The 20,082-nt window shown below is 36.3% G+C and overlaps 1 protein-coding gene across 7 annotated transcripts in view; it reads left to right on the top strand.

Annotated features, from left to right (window-relative positions):
• Positions 1 to 20,082, top strand: part of LOC115254883 (potassium voltage-gated channel protein Shaker-like) — a 332,755-nt gene that overhangs the window by 272,371 nt on the left and 40,302 nt on the right. For 2 of the 7 annotated variants that reach the window (XM_062843353.1, XM_062843337.1), the window contains exon 3: positions 6,826 to 7,760. The exons of 3 other annotated variants lie outside the window; for them this stretch is intronic. In XM_062843353.1, the coding sequence (XP_062699337.1) occupies positions 7,636 to 7,760 (125 nt within the window). In that variant the 5' untranslated portion in view covers positions 6,826 to 7,635. The remainder of the gene's footprint in view (positions 1 to 6,825; positions 7,761 to 20,082) is intronic. 2 more of the 7 variants (XM_062843340.1, XM_062843346.1) reach the window with 2 other exon arrangements.

Raw genomic sequence — 20,082 nt, 5'->3', positions numbered from 1 at the left:
CCTTTAGAAAGTCCTGGTAGAATTCGTAAAATAATCTCTTGAGGACGTTTTAGCACATATTCTAAACTATCCCAAGCAGCAAATTCGGAAGCAATTCCAAAAAGATTTTCCAAAAGAGTTTTTGGTGAAATTTCTGAGGAAATCTCAAAGGGAATTCCTGGATGAATTTTTAAATAAACCAATTGAAGGTTTTGAAAAATAATGGCTGTTGGAGTTTGGCATGGAAATGCTGGATAATATTCCTGAAAGAATTTCTAGAAAAATTTTTGAGGACTCCCTGGAGGAATTTCTGAAGCAATTCTTGGGGGAATTTCTGAATATTTTCCAAAAGAATTCAATGGCAAATTTCTAAATCTCTAATGAAACTTTTCAAGGAATCCCTGGAGAAATCCTCGAAGAAAATATCCAAATGATTCATTATGTTTTTTTTTAAATACTACATAAAACAATTCCTGGAGGAATCCTTCGAGAAATGTCCTCAGTAATCCCTGATTGCTTTTCCGAAGGATTATCTAAAAACCCCAGGGAAGAATTTCTGAAAGATTTGGAGAAATTTCTGAATATCTTGGAGAAATTACTGAAGCAACTGTAGGAGTACCAGATAAAAAAAAATGTGGAAATGTGCAGAAATTCATGGAGAGATTTCTGATGGAATCCATGTATGAAGTTTTCAGATGATCGGTGGAGTGATCGGTTAGTAGTGATACATTGAAAAATTTCTAAAGGAAATTCTTAACAATTTGTTTACGGCAATTTCAGAAGAATCTCTAGAAGAACTTCCGAAGAAATCTCTGAAAAACACTAAAAAAATCAGGGAGAGTTTGTAACGAAATTCTTGGAAAGTTTTATGAAGGACATTTCTAAGGAATCCCTGGAGATTTTTTTTAATTTCGTGACAGAATAATTGGTGGAAATTTTGGAAAATTCTTAAAAAATAGAACTGTAAGAAAATCTAACTATTTAAGAAATATGTTAAGAAACATCCAAAGTTCTTTTTTTGAAAAAATCCCAGCATCAATTTCTAAAATAAAACCCTGTGAAATGTCCAATGGCACCCCTTGAATATTTCTTCGCTTTTGAGGGACTTTGATGGCACCCCATGAAAGTTATGTGAATGTGTGGTTGTGTCAGTAGTGTGAACTCCTGGAACATTTATAGACAGAACTTTTGGAAAATTCTCAAAACAGAAATTCTGAAACGTTCCTACAACAAACTTCTGGTGGAATTTCAGAGGATTTCCAGATAAAATTCATGACATTTCCACATTAATGACACTCTAGGAGGGCACTCTCAAAAGGAGCTTGTATAACATTTTCAGAAAGAGCTTCTGAAGGGTTTTAAAAAATTACTCTTGGTAGATTCTCAGAACGAAATCTTCAAAAATATCAAGAAAAAAGTTCGGAGAGATTCCCAGAAGTCCATAAGAAAACCCTGGAAGTGAGAATTTCTTAAGAAACCGTTGGAGGAATTTTAGAATTATTGTTGAAAAGATTTTTCGAAGAAACCCTTGCAGATATTTCCAAGATTCTCTGAAGGAATCTTAAGAACATTTTCTGAAAGCATCCCTTAAGGATTTTTTCTAGGAACCCACGAAAGAATTTCTAAAAGAATTCTTGGAAAAATTTATGAAAGAATACTTTTGGAATTCCTGGATTTCTCAAAGAATTCTTGGAAAAAAATTCTGAAAAATCTGCTGGAGGAAAATTTTGAAATAATCCTTGAAGGATTTTAGAAAATATTCTTCGCAAAATTTCTGGATAAATTCGTGGAAAATTTTCTGAAAGAATCCCTAACGGAATGCATGAAGCACTTTCGCCAGGAATTCAAAGAAAATTCTTCTAAACAATTCTTTGGAATAATTTATGGCGATGTCCCTAGAGAAATTCCTGGCAGAATTTATAAAGGAAACTATGCAGACTTTCCGTACTGAACGGATTTTCCTAACCTTGAGTTAGCTGCACGGTCTCTCACCTCTGCCAGCATCACGCTGATGTTGCGTGCCAAAAGCGAGCTTTCTTCAACGTGTTGTATAAAATATAGGAATCACTGGATAATTTATGAAGAAAAATATGAAAATATCTGAAGAAATTTAGATTTTTTGATGGAATCGTTGGAAGAATTACTAATGAAGCCGATAGAAGATTTTCTAACAGAAACATCCTAGGAGAAATTTCTGAATGAATCTCTAGAAGAATGTCTTACTGCGAAACTGCGAATAAATTTCTTAAGAAATTTTTTTGAAAGAATTATTGAAAAAAAATTCTAAACGAATCCAAGCATAATTTCGGAAGCCATTCCAGGACGATTTTCCAAAAGAGTTCTTAGTGAAACTGCTGGAGAAATCTCTAAGGGAATTTCTGTAGGAATTTCCATAAAAGGCGTTGAAAAATAATTGCTGACGGAATTTGGCAAGGAATTCCTTGGAAAAAATCCTGAAAGAATCTCTAGAAAAATTTCTGATTATCTGTCTAGAGGAATTTCTGGAACAATTCATGAGCGAATTGCTGAAGATTACCCAAATGAATTAATTGGAAATTGTCTGAAAGAATCCTAAGTGAAATTTCTGAAGGAATCCATGGAGAAATCCTTGGAGAAAATTTCCAAATAAATCAATGGAAATTTTCTTTGGAAGTAATTTCTGGATGCAATTACGAAAGATTTTCTAGAAGATTTTCTGAAAAACCCCAGGAAGTATTTCTGAAGGATTTTCTGAAGAACCTGGAACAACCTGGAAGAATTACTGGAGAAATTGCTCGAATTCCAGATATAATTCTTCGAAAAAAAAAATGCAAAAATTCATGGAGGGATAGATTTTTTAGGAGAATCCATGGAGACATTTTTGGAAGAATCCGTTGAAGCTTTTCTAAAAAGAGTTCCTGACGGATTTTATATGATAATTTTAGAAGAAATCCATGGAAGATTTTTAAAGGGAATTATTAGAGATATTTGTAGAATCCTTGGAAAATCCGTAAAAAATTGTGAAAAAAAAATCCGGGAGAATTTGTTAATAAATTCCTAGATGATTTTCTAAATAAAACATTAAAGGACATTTTTAGGGAATCTGTGGGGATTTTGTTTTTATATCTTAGAAAAAAATACTTGGTGGAAATTTTGGAAGATTTTCAGGAAAAAAACGGAAGAAATACTAATCGAATCTTTAAAGAAATTTCGTAAGAAATATAAATATCTAAAATAAATACTTGTTATATGCTCAGTATTCCTATTCTTTTGAGGGATTTTGATGGCATCCCAGGAAAATGTCCCAGTCACAGAGATTCCTTCGTACGTATTAAGGCGCACTTTGGCGCCATGAGCCTTATATTTAGGAGGAGAAACCACTTTTTGTACATGTTTGGAGGACAAAAAATATAATATTCATATGGGATTTTTTTTTTTTTGCAGCAACTTGGAGACTGCACTGCTCCAGAAGCTCCTGTGTGAAGCATTTTTGTAGCACTATCAGAATAAACTTCTAAAGAATTTTCAGAATAACTCCAGGAGCATTCTCAGAGAGAACTACTGAAATTCTGAAAAAAATCTACGAACTTCTGGGGAAATTCTAGAAAATTCCCAGAAATAATTCATGACACTCAATGAGCGCTTCAAGAAGGAGCTTCTGACGCATTTTCAGAATAACTTTCTGGGGCATTTTGAGAAGGTACTTCTGGAGGATTTTCAGAAAGAAGTTCTGGACAGAAAGATTCCCAGAAGAAAGTTCTTGAATATTTTCAGAAACAAATCCAAGAGGACTTCCAAATTGAACTCCTGATAGATTCCCACAAAAAAATCTTGGAGGACTTCCAGACGAAAATCCTGACATATTCTAAGTCACACCTCCTGGAGGATTCCCTTAAGGAATTCTTGGAGGATAATCAGTAGGAAATCATAGAAAATTTTTAAAAACGGGTACCTACTAGGCAATCTAGAGAATCTACTAGAAATCCCAGAAAAACTCTTGGAGTTATCTAAAGAAGAACTTCTGTGGAAGACTCAGAAGGAACTCTTGGAGGAATCTTGGAAAGAATGTCAAGAAGATATCATGGAAGATTTCTCATAAGACCTGATGTAGAAAACTCCAGTGAAACTTTTCAAAGAATTCCAGAAGGTGTATATAACTTCAGGAATTCTTGTAGGAGATTTTTTCAAAAATTCCTGCTGTGAATTCCTCAAGGAATTCTTAAAGTGTCTTCATGAATACGTTCAGATTTTTCGAGAACGTCCTTCAGAGATTCAATCATGGATTACTACATGAGATAAGTCAAGAATTCTCCCGGAATTTTTGTAATTTATACAGAATTCGATATGTTAATTTCTACAAAAACTCAGGATGGATTCCGAGAAGAAACCCCTCTAGGATTTCTTGCATAAACTGCTGGATGATTTCTAAAATAAATCAAAGTTCCCTGAAGGAACTTCTTGAAAATTCCTTTAAAAAACCAACACCTGGAAGATTTCCATTAGGAACTCCTAAAAAAACTTCCGAAGGAATTCCAAAAGAAATTAAGGAAGATTCATAGATTTTTTTTTAAATTACCTAAAAATAAATTCTGAAAGATTTCCTCAATGAATTTCTAAGATATTTTAAGAGAATTCCCAAAAAAAAAGAACAATGGTAGCCCTGACAGGGGTTCCCAGAAAGATATTTGGAGCTCCTTCAGAATAACCTTCTGCTGGATTTTCAGAAGGATCACCTGGAGCATTCCCAGACGAGAGTCCTGAAGGATTCAGACGAAGAAAAACCGGTTCATTGAATCCGTTCCTGAAGGGTTCAATTACTTATTAATTTCTAGAATGAACTTCTGAAGAATTCCTAGAAAAAAGGAGGTTTCCAAGGAATAACTCTAAGAAATATTCTAGAAAGAAATTTAAAAAAAAATTGCGGAAATTTCAGAGAATTCTCAGAAAGTACAGGAGATGGCCAAAATGTTTGGGATAGGCAACTTGTTTTTCTCCCACAAAAAATCAACATGCTGTAACTTTTCATAGAGTGCATAAAAAATTCTCAAATATTGACTGTTTGTCAACCTATTATATGTGAGTCGTTAGTACAAATTTGAGCTCGATTGGTTAATATTTCATGAAGCTAGAACCGTTTACGTAAATCATTATTTTTCAGACAGCTTATGTTTGAACTTTTATATCTCAGAAACCAGTAAACCGAAATAAATTAAATTTTGAACGTTTATCAGCAATATAATATTATTAATGCTTCACAAGTTATTAAAACATAGGTACTTTTTGAACATTTAAAAAAGTTATCATGGATTGACGCTTTTTGTTTTTTTTTTTTTCGAAAAAATGACATTTTTTACATCCATGACACTAAATTTTAGTTTTGATATCCAAAGATATTCTACTTCTGTCCTCAAGATATTTCTATTTAGATAAATTTGAGCCTGTTTTGATTGAAGGAAGAACACATTTAGTAATTTTGTGTAGTATTGTATATTTGACTTATTTTCCTCTATATAGGTGAAAATGTCAAACCGGTGTAACTTTATTCGTCGTAAGAAAATATTACATTTTATAATGTTGCATCAAGTATCAAAATATTGTTGATAAGCGTTCAAAATTTCATTCGATTTGGTGTACTGGTTTCGGAGATATGAAAGTTCAAAAATTGGTTGTCTAAAAAATAGTGTTTTACGACAACGGTTCTAGTTTTGCGGAAGATAAACCAATCACGCCTAAATTTGTACCAATTATGCATACATGATAGGTTGACAAACAGTCAAAATTTGAGAATTTTTGATGCACTCTATGAAAAGTTACAGCATGCTGAACTTTTTTGTGAGAGAAAAAAAAGTTGCGTATCCCAAACATTTTGGCCACCCCCTGTACTTCTCATACTCCATGAGGTTTTATTCCCAGAGCATTTTTTGGAGAATAGCAGGGGTCAGCAACTCTTCTATAAATCCAAACAAAAACGTCTCATAGAAGTTCAAGAAATCGTAACGTAATCGCACAAGATTACCAAAGGTAATCCCAGGAATATTCTTGGTTCAATACCTGAAGAAACCCCAACACTAGTTGGAGGAAGTTTTAATAATTATCATCAGAATTTTTAAAGATAGGTAAGAAGAAATTTTTAAAAGAATAACTGAACGTATTCCTGTAAGAAATTACATAAAAAAACAGGAAATAATTTGAAGAAATTTTCTAAGAAATGCCAAAGTTATAAACAAAAACTGGTAAAGTTATAAGCAATCCATAAAAAATGAAAAAAATAAATAAAATTAAACGATTCATTGATAATATTTCAGTATTCCATAGTATACCAGAAACTCCTAAATCAGTCATTCGAATCCATAAAAAATGCCAGAGTCCCATTTTTCGAAAAACTTATCAACAGGAAATTCCAGATTTTTTTAGTTGTTAAATGATCCATAAAATTGAGGAAATTACCCATAAAACTATAATTGAAACTTCACGAATGAGTCGGACCCTGGCTCATTTCCTAAATGTTATGAGAAATTTTAAAAATGTATCTCAGCATTTAGCAAAAGTTTGTCCATTATTTCTTCATTTAGACCAGCTGTGCATTAGTTGTCCACTACAACACAAAAAATAATCAAAAAAAAAAAAATGTATCAAGAAAAACGAATCAAAGTTTTGTATCATGGAGAACTCAATCAAACAAATCAGGTAATGTTTTTCGAAACATTTTTGCTTTGACTATTTTCAAATGAAAGGTTAAGGTAAACCGGCAAACCGTTGCTGCAAACTGTCTGTTTTAAGTATGAAAAATGTTTATGCAAAATTAAAGCTAAACCATCAGAAAAAATATCGACTTTCGAACTGTAATGGAATTGCTCGGGTGCAAAGTAAGCAAGCACCCCGTCTTCTTCTCCTTTTCCGTAGTAACCACCAGTCAGCACGCCGGCAGTCACGTCAACTAAAAACGGAAGAAACGGCATAAAATCAGTGGAAAAATCGAACCGTGCTCAGTTTGAGTTGTTCTGTCACTACCCGGGTTGAGTTCTACCACCCTCCAACCACTTCTTCTGAACCAATCTCAACACCGCCAAGCCAGCTTGATTGAAAATCGCCAACATATTTAGGCTCAATGTATCTGTGAGTGTGTGTGCGTGTTTGGGAGTGCTTTTTCGACGAACCTCCACGGGCGTATCGGAAAAGGCACAGTCTGACTAATCACCTCCGGTTTGGAGCGATCCAACCATCATCGGCCAAACGAAAAAAAAAATCCAATCAACCAACCAAAGGCAAACATAAACACTCGTCGTATTCGTACGTGGCGTGGCATGCAATCAAAAGTGACTACCGTCGTCGGTGGTGTCGTGTCTGGGGGTGAGCGGGAGCAATAGTTCACTGTGAGTGTTTTTTTTTTGCAGCGATATGTGTGAAGAAACAATAACCATCACAGCAGACGATGACCATCGCCGCCGCCGTCATCATCGTCGTCCCAACTGCTGCTGACCATCACCACAGCAAAGCACGCCTACTACGACGACGTGCTGCTGGTGGCAAAAACTGAACACCCGCGTGCTGTTGCGTTGTGCAGGGACACACCAACCAATATCAGTAAAAACAAATATAAAACAAACGAAAAAACAGATCACACAGTAGGCCAACAGTAGTAGCAGTCAGTAACCAAGAGGAGGGGGGGATGCCAAGATGGCAGCCGTTGCGGGCCTTTACGGATTGGGCGATGATTCGCGTCATCAGCGCCAGCGACGACAGCAGGCCCAGCAGGCGAACCAGGACAAAACCGACAAAACCCCGGACGGATTGAGCGAACCGTAAGCATACCTACTTCTACTTTTTTTTCCTCTCTCTCGATTTCATTCTGTTCTGTTCTATTATATGACACATTGATTCAATCATAGTAGCCAGCGGCACGCAATGAACACTGATAGGAAAACGTAATGCCCATATAGAAATAATAAGAAATCTCAATTTGATTCCGGCTTTGAAGGGCCGCCAGCCGGGTGCGGGTGGGACTTTTCTAGCAATTGGGGATGGCACATTCAAACGGAACGCACGATTCACTTGTGAATGAGAATGCATAGTGAGGAAAATGAAAAAAATTAAGTCGTATTACCAACGCCAACAAAGATTACAAAACTGTTTTCCGACCTACTGGATACCTCATAGTCAAAAAGGTCCTGAAAATCTTTGTCAAACACCGCAAAGCGATCCGATGTTTGCAAACAAGTTATATTCTACAACAAGGGGCCTGCAACTCTAAACCTTCGCTAGTAATCGAAAATACTACAAAATACTACAGAATAATACGGAAAAAATTCATCGAAGCAGTCCGATTGCTTTGATCAGCAAGTAGAATTATGACAAAATGTCACTGGTTACCTAGAACAAAATAATAAGTGCTGATGCAGGATTGCAACGTTTATGCATTTGGAGATCATTGCAATTGCGTTTTTAATGTAGGTGTATTCTTGGCGAGAATCAAATAAGCAATCAATTGATTACATGCTACTTTATTTTTATTGAGAGCTGTTATACAAGGTAACATTTCTTTGGTCAAAGAAAGTACTAAATTCATTCCAAAAATACGATGCACGTCTTTCAAAGGGCCGGATGCAAACTATTCTGCAAGAAAGTACAAAATCCACCCACAAAGTACGGTATACTTTGGTTGTTTTACTAGCTTCACTTTTGGAGCGTTGGAGTGGAGTACTCTGGATGGTTGGATATGGTAATGGCGATATCTGCATGTTTACTTCCTGGTTATAGTTGGCTTTGCGCGTCGGTGTCGAGATCATATGGTAGCCTTTTTGAGGCTGCAGAACCATCACTACGAGTAACATCCTAGGATGTATTTAACTTTCAAAGAAACATCTGATTATTTCGTTTTTGTTTCGCTCTGAGCGTCAGACAGAATGTTTCCTCCTCTTTCAGCAAACACTTAACATATTTGATTTGTTCTGAAAAGAATAAGTCACACTTCAAAAAAGTATTTCAATTGAAAATATTTCGAAACTTACCTACAATTCACAAACACACTGAAGAAAACGGAGTGTAGTGACAAGTGCGTAACTTCTGTAAACAGCATCTTTCATTTATTTGCCGCCAAGGTTGCTACGATACAAAAAATACAACGAAATACTAAACAAATACTAGTGGTAAATATCATGAAAAGTTTAGAGTTGCAGGCCCCTTGTTCTACAATGTGTTTTATTTTTGACGTGTAAAAGAAGACAATAATAAAATCATGCTGTTTTGGCAACCAGTATCTACTTTGTAACTTTTTTCATACACATCGGATCACTTCGTGGCCTTTGACAAAGTGTTCCGGCACACCCAAGGCTATACTTATACATCGTCATCGGTTACATGGTTCAGGAAAAATCAGTCTCTCACCAGAAAAATCCATCAAGTGTGTTTCACATAATAAATCACAAACCAAGTGTAACGTGATGCGGAAAACGTAGGTAGGTAAAACGACCGGGCTTGAATTTTGCACTGTTCTTTCTAGAACCTCAAATTGATGCTAGGGTATGAGCACCCTTTCAGCCCCCATATTCATCCTATTCCATGATGCTAGGGTATGAGCACCCTTTCAGCCCCCATATTCATCCTATTCCAAAAACAGACGGTTTAAGCACCAGTTGTTTCCGTCATTTTGTTATCATGCATGCTCAATCCAAACAAAAAAAAAGAAAGAAAAAATGGAAGTACTATGCTGAAGAAGGGTTCCGTTCCCGTGTATAAAAAGCTTTGATCTGATCGAATGCGCTTGAATGTTTCATTTTTAAATTAAACGGATGTCGCACTTAGATATATGCCCCTATGTTTATCCTGCCCGAGTAGAGGTGAATGTCACACTAAAAACAAAACAATAACAAGACATGTCTATATATGCCTTTTGTTTCCTAATGAGTATATGATTCAAACATAGCTAGAGTAAATACTGAATTTTTGACGTTTGGTGGATTGGGGAAACATTGTTGATCTCTGATAAGTTAAATAAAGTTCAATGAAGTTATTTTGAACAAAATTATGACAAAAATTTTAAATTTGATTATTCTAATAAAAATATTTTACATGGAATTCCTTTCTATCGGGAAAACTTCTAGTTTGTTACTGAAATAAACAACTCTATTTTCCCTATCTTTTGACAAGACATTAACTAATTGTGCTATTAATGATATATTGCAATTCACTCCTTCTTTGTGTTCTTGATTTGCCACTGTAATGTCAAAATTTACATGCCTTAGTTATTTCATTTCACTGACATTATTATTTTTGCTTATTCCAAACAAACAAGTGGTAAATTTTCCATTTAGTAATTCTAATTTAATGGTAAACTTGCCATTGCTTTGCAATTTTTTTCTACTTGAGTAAGTATCGTAAATCGGAATCAATTTCATCATCTAGTCTAGTCTTGTCTAGTCTAGTCTACACATACACAGCCATTCATTGAAAGAATCCTGGAAAACGATAGAATCGACTACTTCTATCATTTTTCTTGTCATTATCAATGCTTGCAGCACATCGGAGATGTAGTACAAGAATTGAAGTGGCCAGGCCTACTGTGCAGCGTCTTGATGTGGATATTTATGTCACAATAAAGCTATAGAACGGGGACATCTCGTACCTACCGCTCAGCATAGTATGTAGTATGAATGTTATTTGAATTGGTTGAGAGTGACTTTGTTAAGAAAATTAATATCACTCCGTCGGTGCTCTTCTTCCTGGGATTGGACATAGGAATTTCAGCCTCATGTCCAAGCTCGAAAGCCTAGGCTTAAGCGTCATTACTCGCTCTCTGAAACGAGAAAAAGTATGATGACCCACTCCCCAATTATGGTACAGAATGAAATATGCCACATAATGGGAAACAGAAAAGTAATACAGTAATCACTACAGAAAATTTGCAAAAAGGTTAAAACACTACAATGAATTTAAAAAAAAACTAAAAAAAACAACAACAACAATCGTGGGCATCACCACGGTCGAGCAACACATTGCATCTGGGTACAACCAGCGAGGCGTATCCACCACCTGTTGTCACATGTTTTGATCCACTATCAATATGTTTCACAATTATGTTACTCAAAACAAATCAAAGCAATTAAATTAGAAAGATCTCAAAAGGTGTTGCAGCGGCTTGATTTGCACTTCTGACTTCCAGCATTCCATCGGCAACACCATGGCAAGCCGGAATAAACTTGGACCTTTGACCTTCCATTGTTTCTTTTGCGTTGCAGCAGCTTCTCCACAAAGGGTAATAACTTTCTCCTTAGCACAACAATTGAGTATATTTTCATTCGAAGCGATATTCATTAACCAATGAATCCTACTGCCAGCCGAAAATATCAACACAAAAGCGAAAAATAATTTACGTATTGAATGCAACAGTAAGGTCCTTGCGTCCTCAGCTGAACAAAATAAAATAGTGTTTCACTTCCAGGGTATTCAGAGCCTTAACCGAAACGAAATTTTGCTGTGTAAAAGTACAAAATTCACGAGAACGAAAAAAAACCGTGACAGATAAATTTTGATTTACGTCCGCGCGCACTGCCTACTGCGATCCAATTCGTAAATCGGAATCAATTTGATCATCGGGTCGAAATTGACCAGACATTTTTCTATTAGAAAAAGCATAATTCGAATAGTTTTCGTACAAATATTGTTTAGTAGACGATTTCAACAGCACGATGCGTGTACGAGAATTATTTAAAGTACGCTCAACGTAATGAAAAAAGGCCTGATCAATTTCGACCCGGAGATGAAATTGATCCCGATTGACGGTACTTTAATTTAGGTACGGATTGTTTCCGTTTTTTTGCCATTACGGTGCTCCCTCCCTATATAACAAGAATCGAATCAAACTGCGTCTAACATCATCATTTTGAAAAGTTTTAAAATGGGAGTACTATGATTATCGTTCCTCTACAGAATATAGACAAAATAATCGTGACAGGCAGAATTTTCGCTTTTGAAAAACTGCTCGACTAGCTGTAACTTTTCGTTAAGGTTGAAGGATTCGTCTTTGATATAATCGTCATCAAAAGCAGTTTTCCCGTTAAAAACTATAAACTTCGCTTCGAAAATGTATTCACTGTATTCCATTCTCCACCCACAAACCAGTGAATACGTTTTCAAGGCGGCGATGTTTTCAGTTTTGAACGAGAAAACTGCTTTTGAATTCTCAATGATGACGATTACATCTATGACGAATCCTTCAACCTTAAGTGCATAAAAAATCTGAAATTTTCAGTGTAAGTTGATCAACTAGTTGACTCTATTAATGGTTCAAATTTGGAGAAGATCGGATTGGAAAGAATCTAGTAAAAGATATAACTATCCGATAGCCAACTTTGAACTGCCATAACTTCAGATTTCTCCAGTTAGCCTAGTGGTTAAGGCTATGGATCGCCAATCCGGAGACGGCGGGTTCGATTCCCGTTCCAGTCGGGAAAATTTTCTCAACTCACTGTTCATAGTGTACCAATGTACTTGCCTCACAATATATAAATCATGCAATGACAGGCAAAGAAATCCCTTCAATTAATAACTGTGGAAGTACTCAAAGAACACTAAGTTGAAGAGAGGCCAGCCAAGTCCCAGTGGGGACGTAGAGCCCAAAAAAAAGAAGAAGAACTTCAGATTTGATGAACTGAATGCGATGGAATATTGAGCGTTTACGACTACATCCGAGTATTGTTTTGCACGGGTCGGTTTATCTGCTGTAACTCAGTTCATTTTGATGCAATTTACCTGGAAGTTTATACACAATTAGACACAGTTATTCAGTATTATCCATGTACGAAAAATTGAGTCATTAGGTTCAAAATTGACTGAGTTACAGCAAAAATAAACCCGACCTGTGGAGAAAAAGTATCGAGTGTAGTATAATAAACTTTGGAAAAGTTTTCGCCAATGATACAAAAGACATTTCATCAGTGGTTCCTCTCTGGATTTCTTCAGAGATCCCCCAGAGATTTCTCCCAAGATTCTGATATAGCTTTATTTTGGCATTTTTTCCCGGATTCTTTCAGCGATTTCCTCCAGTTTTTCTTTAAGTATTTCTCCTACAATTCTTTTAGGGATTACCCCAGGATTGTGTCAAGGAGACCTTCCGGTTTCTGTCATTGACACCCAAGATTTCTCTCGAGATTCTTCCACATAAATATTATTCCCAGTAGTGTAACGAAAATTGCTCCAAGGTTCATTCAGGGATTCATTCAAGCATTTTTCCGAGATTCCTTTAAGGACTGTTTCCTGAATTCCTTCCATAGACTTCTTCCAGGACATATTCTGGCATGATTTCAGGTATGCTTTATAAAAACTAATTTAAGGATACCTATGGGGATTCATTATGGATCTTTTCAGTATTGCTTCGGGATTCCTCTCCAGATTCTTTAAATTATTCCATCAGCGATCTTTTCAGGGAATCTCTTAGAGATTCTTCCTCGAATACCTGCCAAGATTCTAAATGGGTCTCTTCCGGGATTCCTCCAGGGATTTTCCCCTGGATTCCTGTATTAATGTTTCTGGCGATTCTTCCAGAGATTTCTCTGGCGATTCTTCTTTCAGGAACAGCTCCTGAGATTGTTTCAGGGAATCCCTCTGAGATATTTTGAAGGATTTTTTGATGAATACTTTTGGGTTTCCATCATGGATTTATCTTGGCATTCCTTCCAGGATTGTTCTATGGATTCCTTTCTTAGGTGATCGACTGTATGTTGGATGTCTTCAAGAGTTTCTTGGCGACTGCTCTTGAGATTCTCTCAGGGATCACTCAAGCATAATTTCTGCTTCGATTGCTCCTAAATTCTTCCCAGAATTTCTAAATTTTCTAAAATTTGAGGATTTGACAAGTAGAACACCTTGCGCGTCAACGAGTTAGTTGAGGAGATAACGGGAGCGAACTCTGGAAATATTTTTTCTGTAAAAGTATCTTTTCCCATAGATAAGGAACTGCTTGTGTTCAATTACAGTTTCACCGATTGCGCTGCAATTTTTTATGTTCTATACGGGACTTTAATGGAACCCGAAAAGAAGACTTCCGCGAGTAATTAGCTTACATCGACGGAAAGATCATGAGTACGTACAGTGTACACCCCCGATCAAAAGTTTGGGGTTAGCCCCCTCAAAAACATGTAATTTTTTAGGCCCATATCTCCGCCATATTGCGTGCGATTTCAAAACCCAAGGTCTCATTCAAACGATAATTAGTCAAAGAAACTTTGGACATGGTTTAGGAGGTACTTTTTTACCGTTGGAAATTGAGTCGACCAAATTTTAGGATGCGAGCAGTTATATAACTAAATTTCTATTAGCTGGGTAACTCTCGCTGAGACCGTCCCACTATTTACACCATGTCTTCAAACATGTTTAAGGTGATGATTTTCTAAAAGTCCTCCCTAAAAAAGTAAGGAAAATGCATTTGGTTAATCAAATTGGTGGACCCCCCGTTAGTTTTTTTTTTTTTATTCCTGTTCGGGTTTGTCACTGCGACCAGTTTTTAGATCTATTGTGACCCCCCGTTAGTTAGAGCCACAAGCATTTTGGTGAACCCCTCGATTTTGGTCAATTGTTGGCTCATTTAAACCGTTATAACTCGAAAGTTTCGCCAGAAACCACTTAAAAACTATAGGTTGTTGGAAAGAGAAAAGATAGAGGTACTCTTTGCAGTTATAAAAAGTTTGGTCGGCCATATTGATTCCGGCCGCCATCTTGAATTTATCTCCCAAAACATTTTTTTCACCATGTTGGCAACCACCGATTTTCAAATTTCTTGCGTCAATCGAAAGCTGGGACATTTTTACACAACATATCGAAAATTTAGAGATGTATCCTTTTCCTTTCAAAAGTTATCTGCACTTTTGTAAATCATGACACGTTTTCTCCATACATTTCCATGCGCACCGGCAATGACACGCAACAGCATCAAAGTTGGCGCCTGCTTGTATACACAAACGCACCTGCAGCAAAATTAGAGCAAATCGGAAGTTTGTTCTCATTTTTAACTGTTTCTCAACGATGCGGGCATTGCTTTTTAAAATTTTTTGGTGTTTTGAAAAGCTGAAACTTTCAACTTTTCATTAGTGGATTCAGATTTAGAATAAATGTTCGTAAACACTGTGAAATAACGCTGCATTTATGTAAACAATCGGCACCTGACCCAGTGCGCAAAAGTGGCATGATTCACAAAAGTGCAGATAACTTTCGATAGGAAAAAGATACATCTCTAAATTTTTGATATGTTGTGTAAAAATGTCCCCGCTTTCGATTGACGCAAAAATTTTGAAAATCGGTGGTTGCCAACATGGTGCAAAAACAGTTTTGGTATAAAAATTCAAGATGGCGGCCAAAATCATTATGGCCGACCCAACTTTTTATAACTGTAAATAGTAGCCCTACCTTCTCTCTTTTCAACTACCTATAGTTTTTAGGTGGTTTCTGGCGAAACTGTCGAGTTTTAACGGTTTATATGAACCAACAATTGAAAAAAATCGAGGGGTCCGCCAAAATGCTTGTGGCTCTAACTAACGGGGGGTCCACCAATTTGATTAACCAAATGCATTTTCCTTACTTTTTTGGGGAGGACTTTCAGAAAATCGCCACCTTAAACATTTTTAAAGACATGGTGTAAATAGTGGGACGGTCTCAGCGAGAGTTACCCAGCTTCCAACTGCTTTCTACCGAACTTAGCTAAATAATCTAAAAAAATAGTTATTTAAAAAAATAACTCTTGATGTCATCGACCAAAAGTTTGGAGTCACTTTTCAAAATGATGGATTGGCCGAAAGTTTGGGGTTATTTTAGTAAAACATGAAAATGTTATTTGATATCTTGCATTAAAGATGACAAAGATATTTTCCATTCAATTTTTATTCTTCTTGGCTTATGGCTCATTTTTTAAACATAATGAATGATACTTACTGCATACCCGAGTAGAAGGGAATACCTTTCAAATACCATGCTGACAACAACCTGTGATCTAATATCTAAAATTGGGTTCTACCCCGTTAGGCCGAATGCCGTTAGGCCGAAAGGGTCGTTAGGCCGAAATGATCGTTAGGCCGAATATGCCATTAGGCCGGATGGGTCGGGTCATTAGGCCGAACTGGTCACTAGACCAAATGGGTGTTAAGGTTTGCTTAGGCAACTGGATGACTTGTTAGAATCCCAAAATGGCTGCCACAATGGCCGACTTTGGCACCGACTCACAATTTTGAGCGCACAAATCTTTTCGTAAACAAAATCAGTGCATCTGAGATTCTAATTTTAATCTTATTACAAGTGAGCAAAAACAGAATAACCAAATGCTCTGTTATTTGAAGCTTGCTTCTTGAGATTTGTGCGTCTGAAGTTCTGATGCACTGTTGAAGCGGGATTTCAAGACGATTGTCCTTAATGTTTCAGGGAAACGGTCTTCGACCTTGAAATTGGCTTTGAATGGTTAATTGAATAAACACACTAACAACAAATTCAGAGTTTCAGAACGAACATGATTAACAAGATTAAGTGCAACTGAATCGAGTTCTCTAAAACTTAGAAAGAACAGCCTATGTTTAAAAGAAGGAAAAATCTTCGATGAAAAAGTTGTTAGCCGTTATGCTTATAGTGAGTATAAAAGTAAAATTACGAAAAAACACCCTATGTTCGGAAGAAGGGAAAACTCTGTTGAGGACTGTAGTCCTCATAATGAGCAAAACATTTAAACTAGAAAGAGCAGCAGTAGACTACCGCCGTGGAACAGAACAGTTAAACTAGAAAGAGTTTAGAAGAAGTAAAATTTCAGATGAAAAAGTTGATAGCTACGTATCATAGCTTATTATGAGTAAAACAGCCTATGTCCAGAAGAAGAAAGAACTCTGATGAAAAAGTTAATGGCTGCAATCTTTATAATGAAAAAGAACAGCCTATTTTCAAAAGAAGGAAATATTTCCGATGAAAAATTTAATATCTGTTATGTTTATAGTGAGTATAACTGTTTGGCTAGAAGAAAAGCCTATGTACAGAAGAAGGAAAAACACTTATGCAAAAATAAATGGATGTAATACTTATGATGAGTAGAATAGATAAACTAGAAAGAACAGCCTATTTCAAAAGAGGGGAAAATCTCTGATGCAAAAATTAATTGCTGTAATGCTCATAGTGAGTAGAACACTAAAACTAGAGAGAACAGCCTATGTTTAGAAGAAGAAAAAATCTCCGATGAAGGATTTAAAAGCTGTAATGCTTATAGTGAGTACAACTGTTAGACTAGAAGAAAACCTATGTACAGAAGAAGGAAATACTCTTATGAAAAAGTTTATGGCTGAAATACTTATACTGAGTAGAAAGTTAAACTTGAAAGAACAGCCTATTTTCAAATGAAGGAAAAATCTCCGATGAAAAATTAAATTGCTGTAATGCTCATAGTGAGCAGTACATTAAAACTACAAAGAACAGCCTATGTTTAAAAGAAGGAATAATCCCCGATGATAAATTTAATAGCTGAAATGCTATATTTATTCTTAACCACTTATGCTTACAACTTTTTTGTCCACTAGGGCACTACGTAAGCGATTCCAATTGGCAGCTGAAGTTAAACTTTGTACAGCGCCCGTTCATCATAACTCTTTGTTTCTGGCTAAAAATAAGCTTTTTCAAGATGCTGTATTTTTTCTACTTCGCCTCCCAAATTGATTTCCCCTACAGTTCCTCTATGACGTCGACTTTTCTCATGTTTATTTCGTTTTGTGCAATATAAAACGATAAAATCAGTAGACACATATAATGACAACCCATTCGGCCTAACGACCCTAACGACCCTTTCGGCCTAACGACTCTTTCGGCCTAACGACTCTTTCGGCCTAACGACCCTTTCGGCCTAACGACCGTTTCGGCCTAACGGCATTCGGCCTACAGCTTTCGGCCTAACGGCCTGCTCCCCTAAAATTGTTATTATTATATTATTCTACAAAATGTTATGAGAACAACGCTATAAAAATTGGCAGTATGTGAGCAGAGTTTGGTATTTGTGTGGTATTTGTTGATTTAGCAGTGAAATAACAGAAGAACATATTTTGGTATTGTATCACAGTGTTATCGAACAAATGCACGATTTAATAACAAAACATGTTATTACTTTGTTATTCAATACCTTTTTGATAACAAATACAGCACCTAAAATTTTAGGTATTCATTTATTATTGAAATAACAAAACTTGTTATTTTCTAGGTGTTATTGATACAAAATCATGGTATTCGTTTTTGTTATTTTGCCTCTTATGTCCACCAAATGAAGGGCATATCGAGGTGTGATTGTATTTAAGATTAATACCTAAATATGTTATTCACTTGCTATTCTTTTCTGCTCGGGTAGACATTGAGCTGAGCCATACCTATTTGTTAAAATTTATATGCTAAAACTTAACAAGAAATTGCCTTTTTTTTTTGGAAGTGGTTAAATGTTGTAACTTTACATAACATTTTTATGTATAAAAAATATTGAATTGCCTTCAATTTAGGCATGACACGTAAGTTTTGTTTATTACCTTTAAAATGTAATTTGCAATTGAACTAAGGATGACGAAAATATCACCATATCACCCCAACTAAAGTGACCCCAAGCTTTTGAACGAAACATTAAGAATTAATTTACATAAAAACTTTTTTTCTAGATTTTTAGCTAACTTCGGTAAAAAGCAATTGAAAGCTGCTAAAGAGATATTAGGTTATACAACCGCTCTTATCTTAAAACTTAGTCAACCCAATTTCCAGCTGTCGTGAGTTTAAATTAATTTAAGAAAAAAAAGCTACAATTTATATGTAAACTTAATATCGCCATTATTTGAGCATGAGCATAGCATGAGCATAGATGACCGTACTATTCGTAGTTGCTACTCCGTGATTGACCAGAACAATCGAAGTTGCACAAGGAACCAACAGACGGAGCTTGGGAGTAGCTTACCGTCCTCAATGTGCATCTTCGAGAATTCCAAACTTTATTAGGTCAATAACGGCGCCGGCCACGTCCTTACGGTCATCGAGGAAGGAAAGGAATGTTATTATGACGTGCGTTGCTTACTAAAGACCGAGATCACCTCTGCGTCTCCACGTCTGTCATGGGAAGGACTTTTTGTTAGTGGGGAGGGGAAAGGGCGCATGATATGAGTTCACTTTGGTAAGTGGAGTGATTCATGCAACCCTATTAATATCAAACCACTTATTTTCATTTGGACTAAAACAAAACACATGCCGACATCGAAGATGACGAACCATTCAGATATGTAGTTTTCGAAGTGCGAAAATTAACGAAAGAGAAAATAAAGTGATTTGAACCAACGTGGCTTTGGAACTTGGGCCGACACTTGACGTGACGAACATTTCAATATCTGTTGACTAAAATCGCAAAAAAAGTTGATGTTGCATTTATCGTATCATAAATCGCCCCGTACGAAGATGAGCAGTCAAATAGACGACGACGACGACCGAATGAAAACGCGGCCTGTACACTTTTCAAAGCCAGCGCGCGATGCTTTGCTGCTGCCGAACTAGAACTACCGCACACTACTGATTGCTTGGCGTCCCGTCGTCGGAGCTCACAGAGAAAAGAGAAAAAATCGCAAAAATCTAGCAAAGCCAGCGCGCGATGCTTTGCTGCTGCCGAACTACCGCACACTACTGATCTATGTAAACTTAATATCGCCATTATTTGTTTAAAAATATCACTTAAATCATGTACAAAAGTTATTTTGACTTAATTTCTTTTGAACGAGATCTAGGGTTTTGGAATCGGATGCAATATGGCGGAGATATGGGCCTAAAATTGAAATGTTTTTTGAAGGGGTGACCCCAAACTTTTAAACGGAAGTGTAATTGACGAGAAAGGCATTATTCTCCCAGAACCTTGTTTTTTTTATTAACAAAACAATAACATTTTTACATTTTGGTAATGGAGAATTTGTCCCAACTGCTAACCACAAAGCCACTTTTTCTGTTTTTTTTTCCATTTTTTTTCATTCCGATTTTCCCACTGTTCCAATGGGCGGCACGTTTGTTTATCATTGTTATTGTTCCACATCCGCGACAGTCCGTGTGTTTTACACGCACACACACACATCCGTTCACAGGGCTGCTGCGATGGAGAGATAGAGA

Source organism: Aedes albopictus, chromosome 1, assembly GCF_035046485.1.
Source record: "Aedes albopictus strain Foshan chromosome 1, AalbF5, whole genome shotgun sequence".
NCBI lineage: Eukaryota > Metazoa > Arthropoda > Insecta > Diptera > Culicidae > Aedes > Aedes albopictus.
Note: the sequence above shows the minus strand (reverse complement) of the source record. Positions and strands in the feature narration are given on the sequence as shown.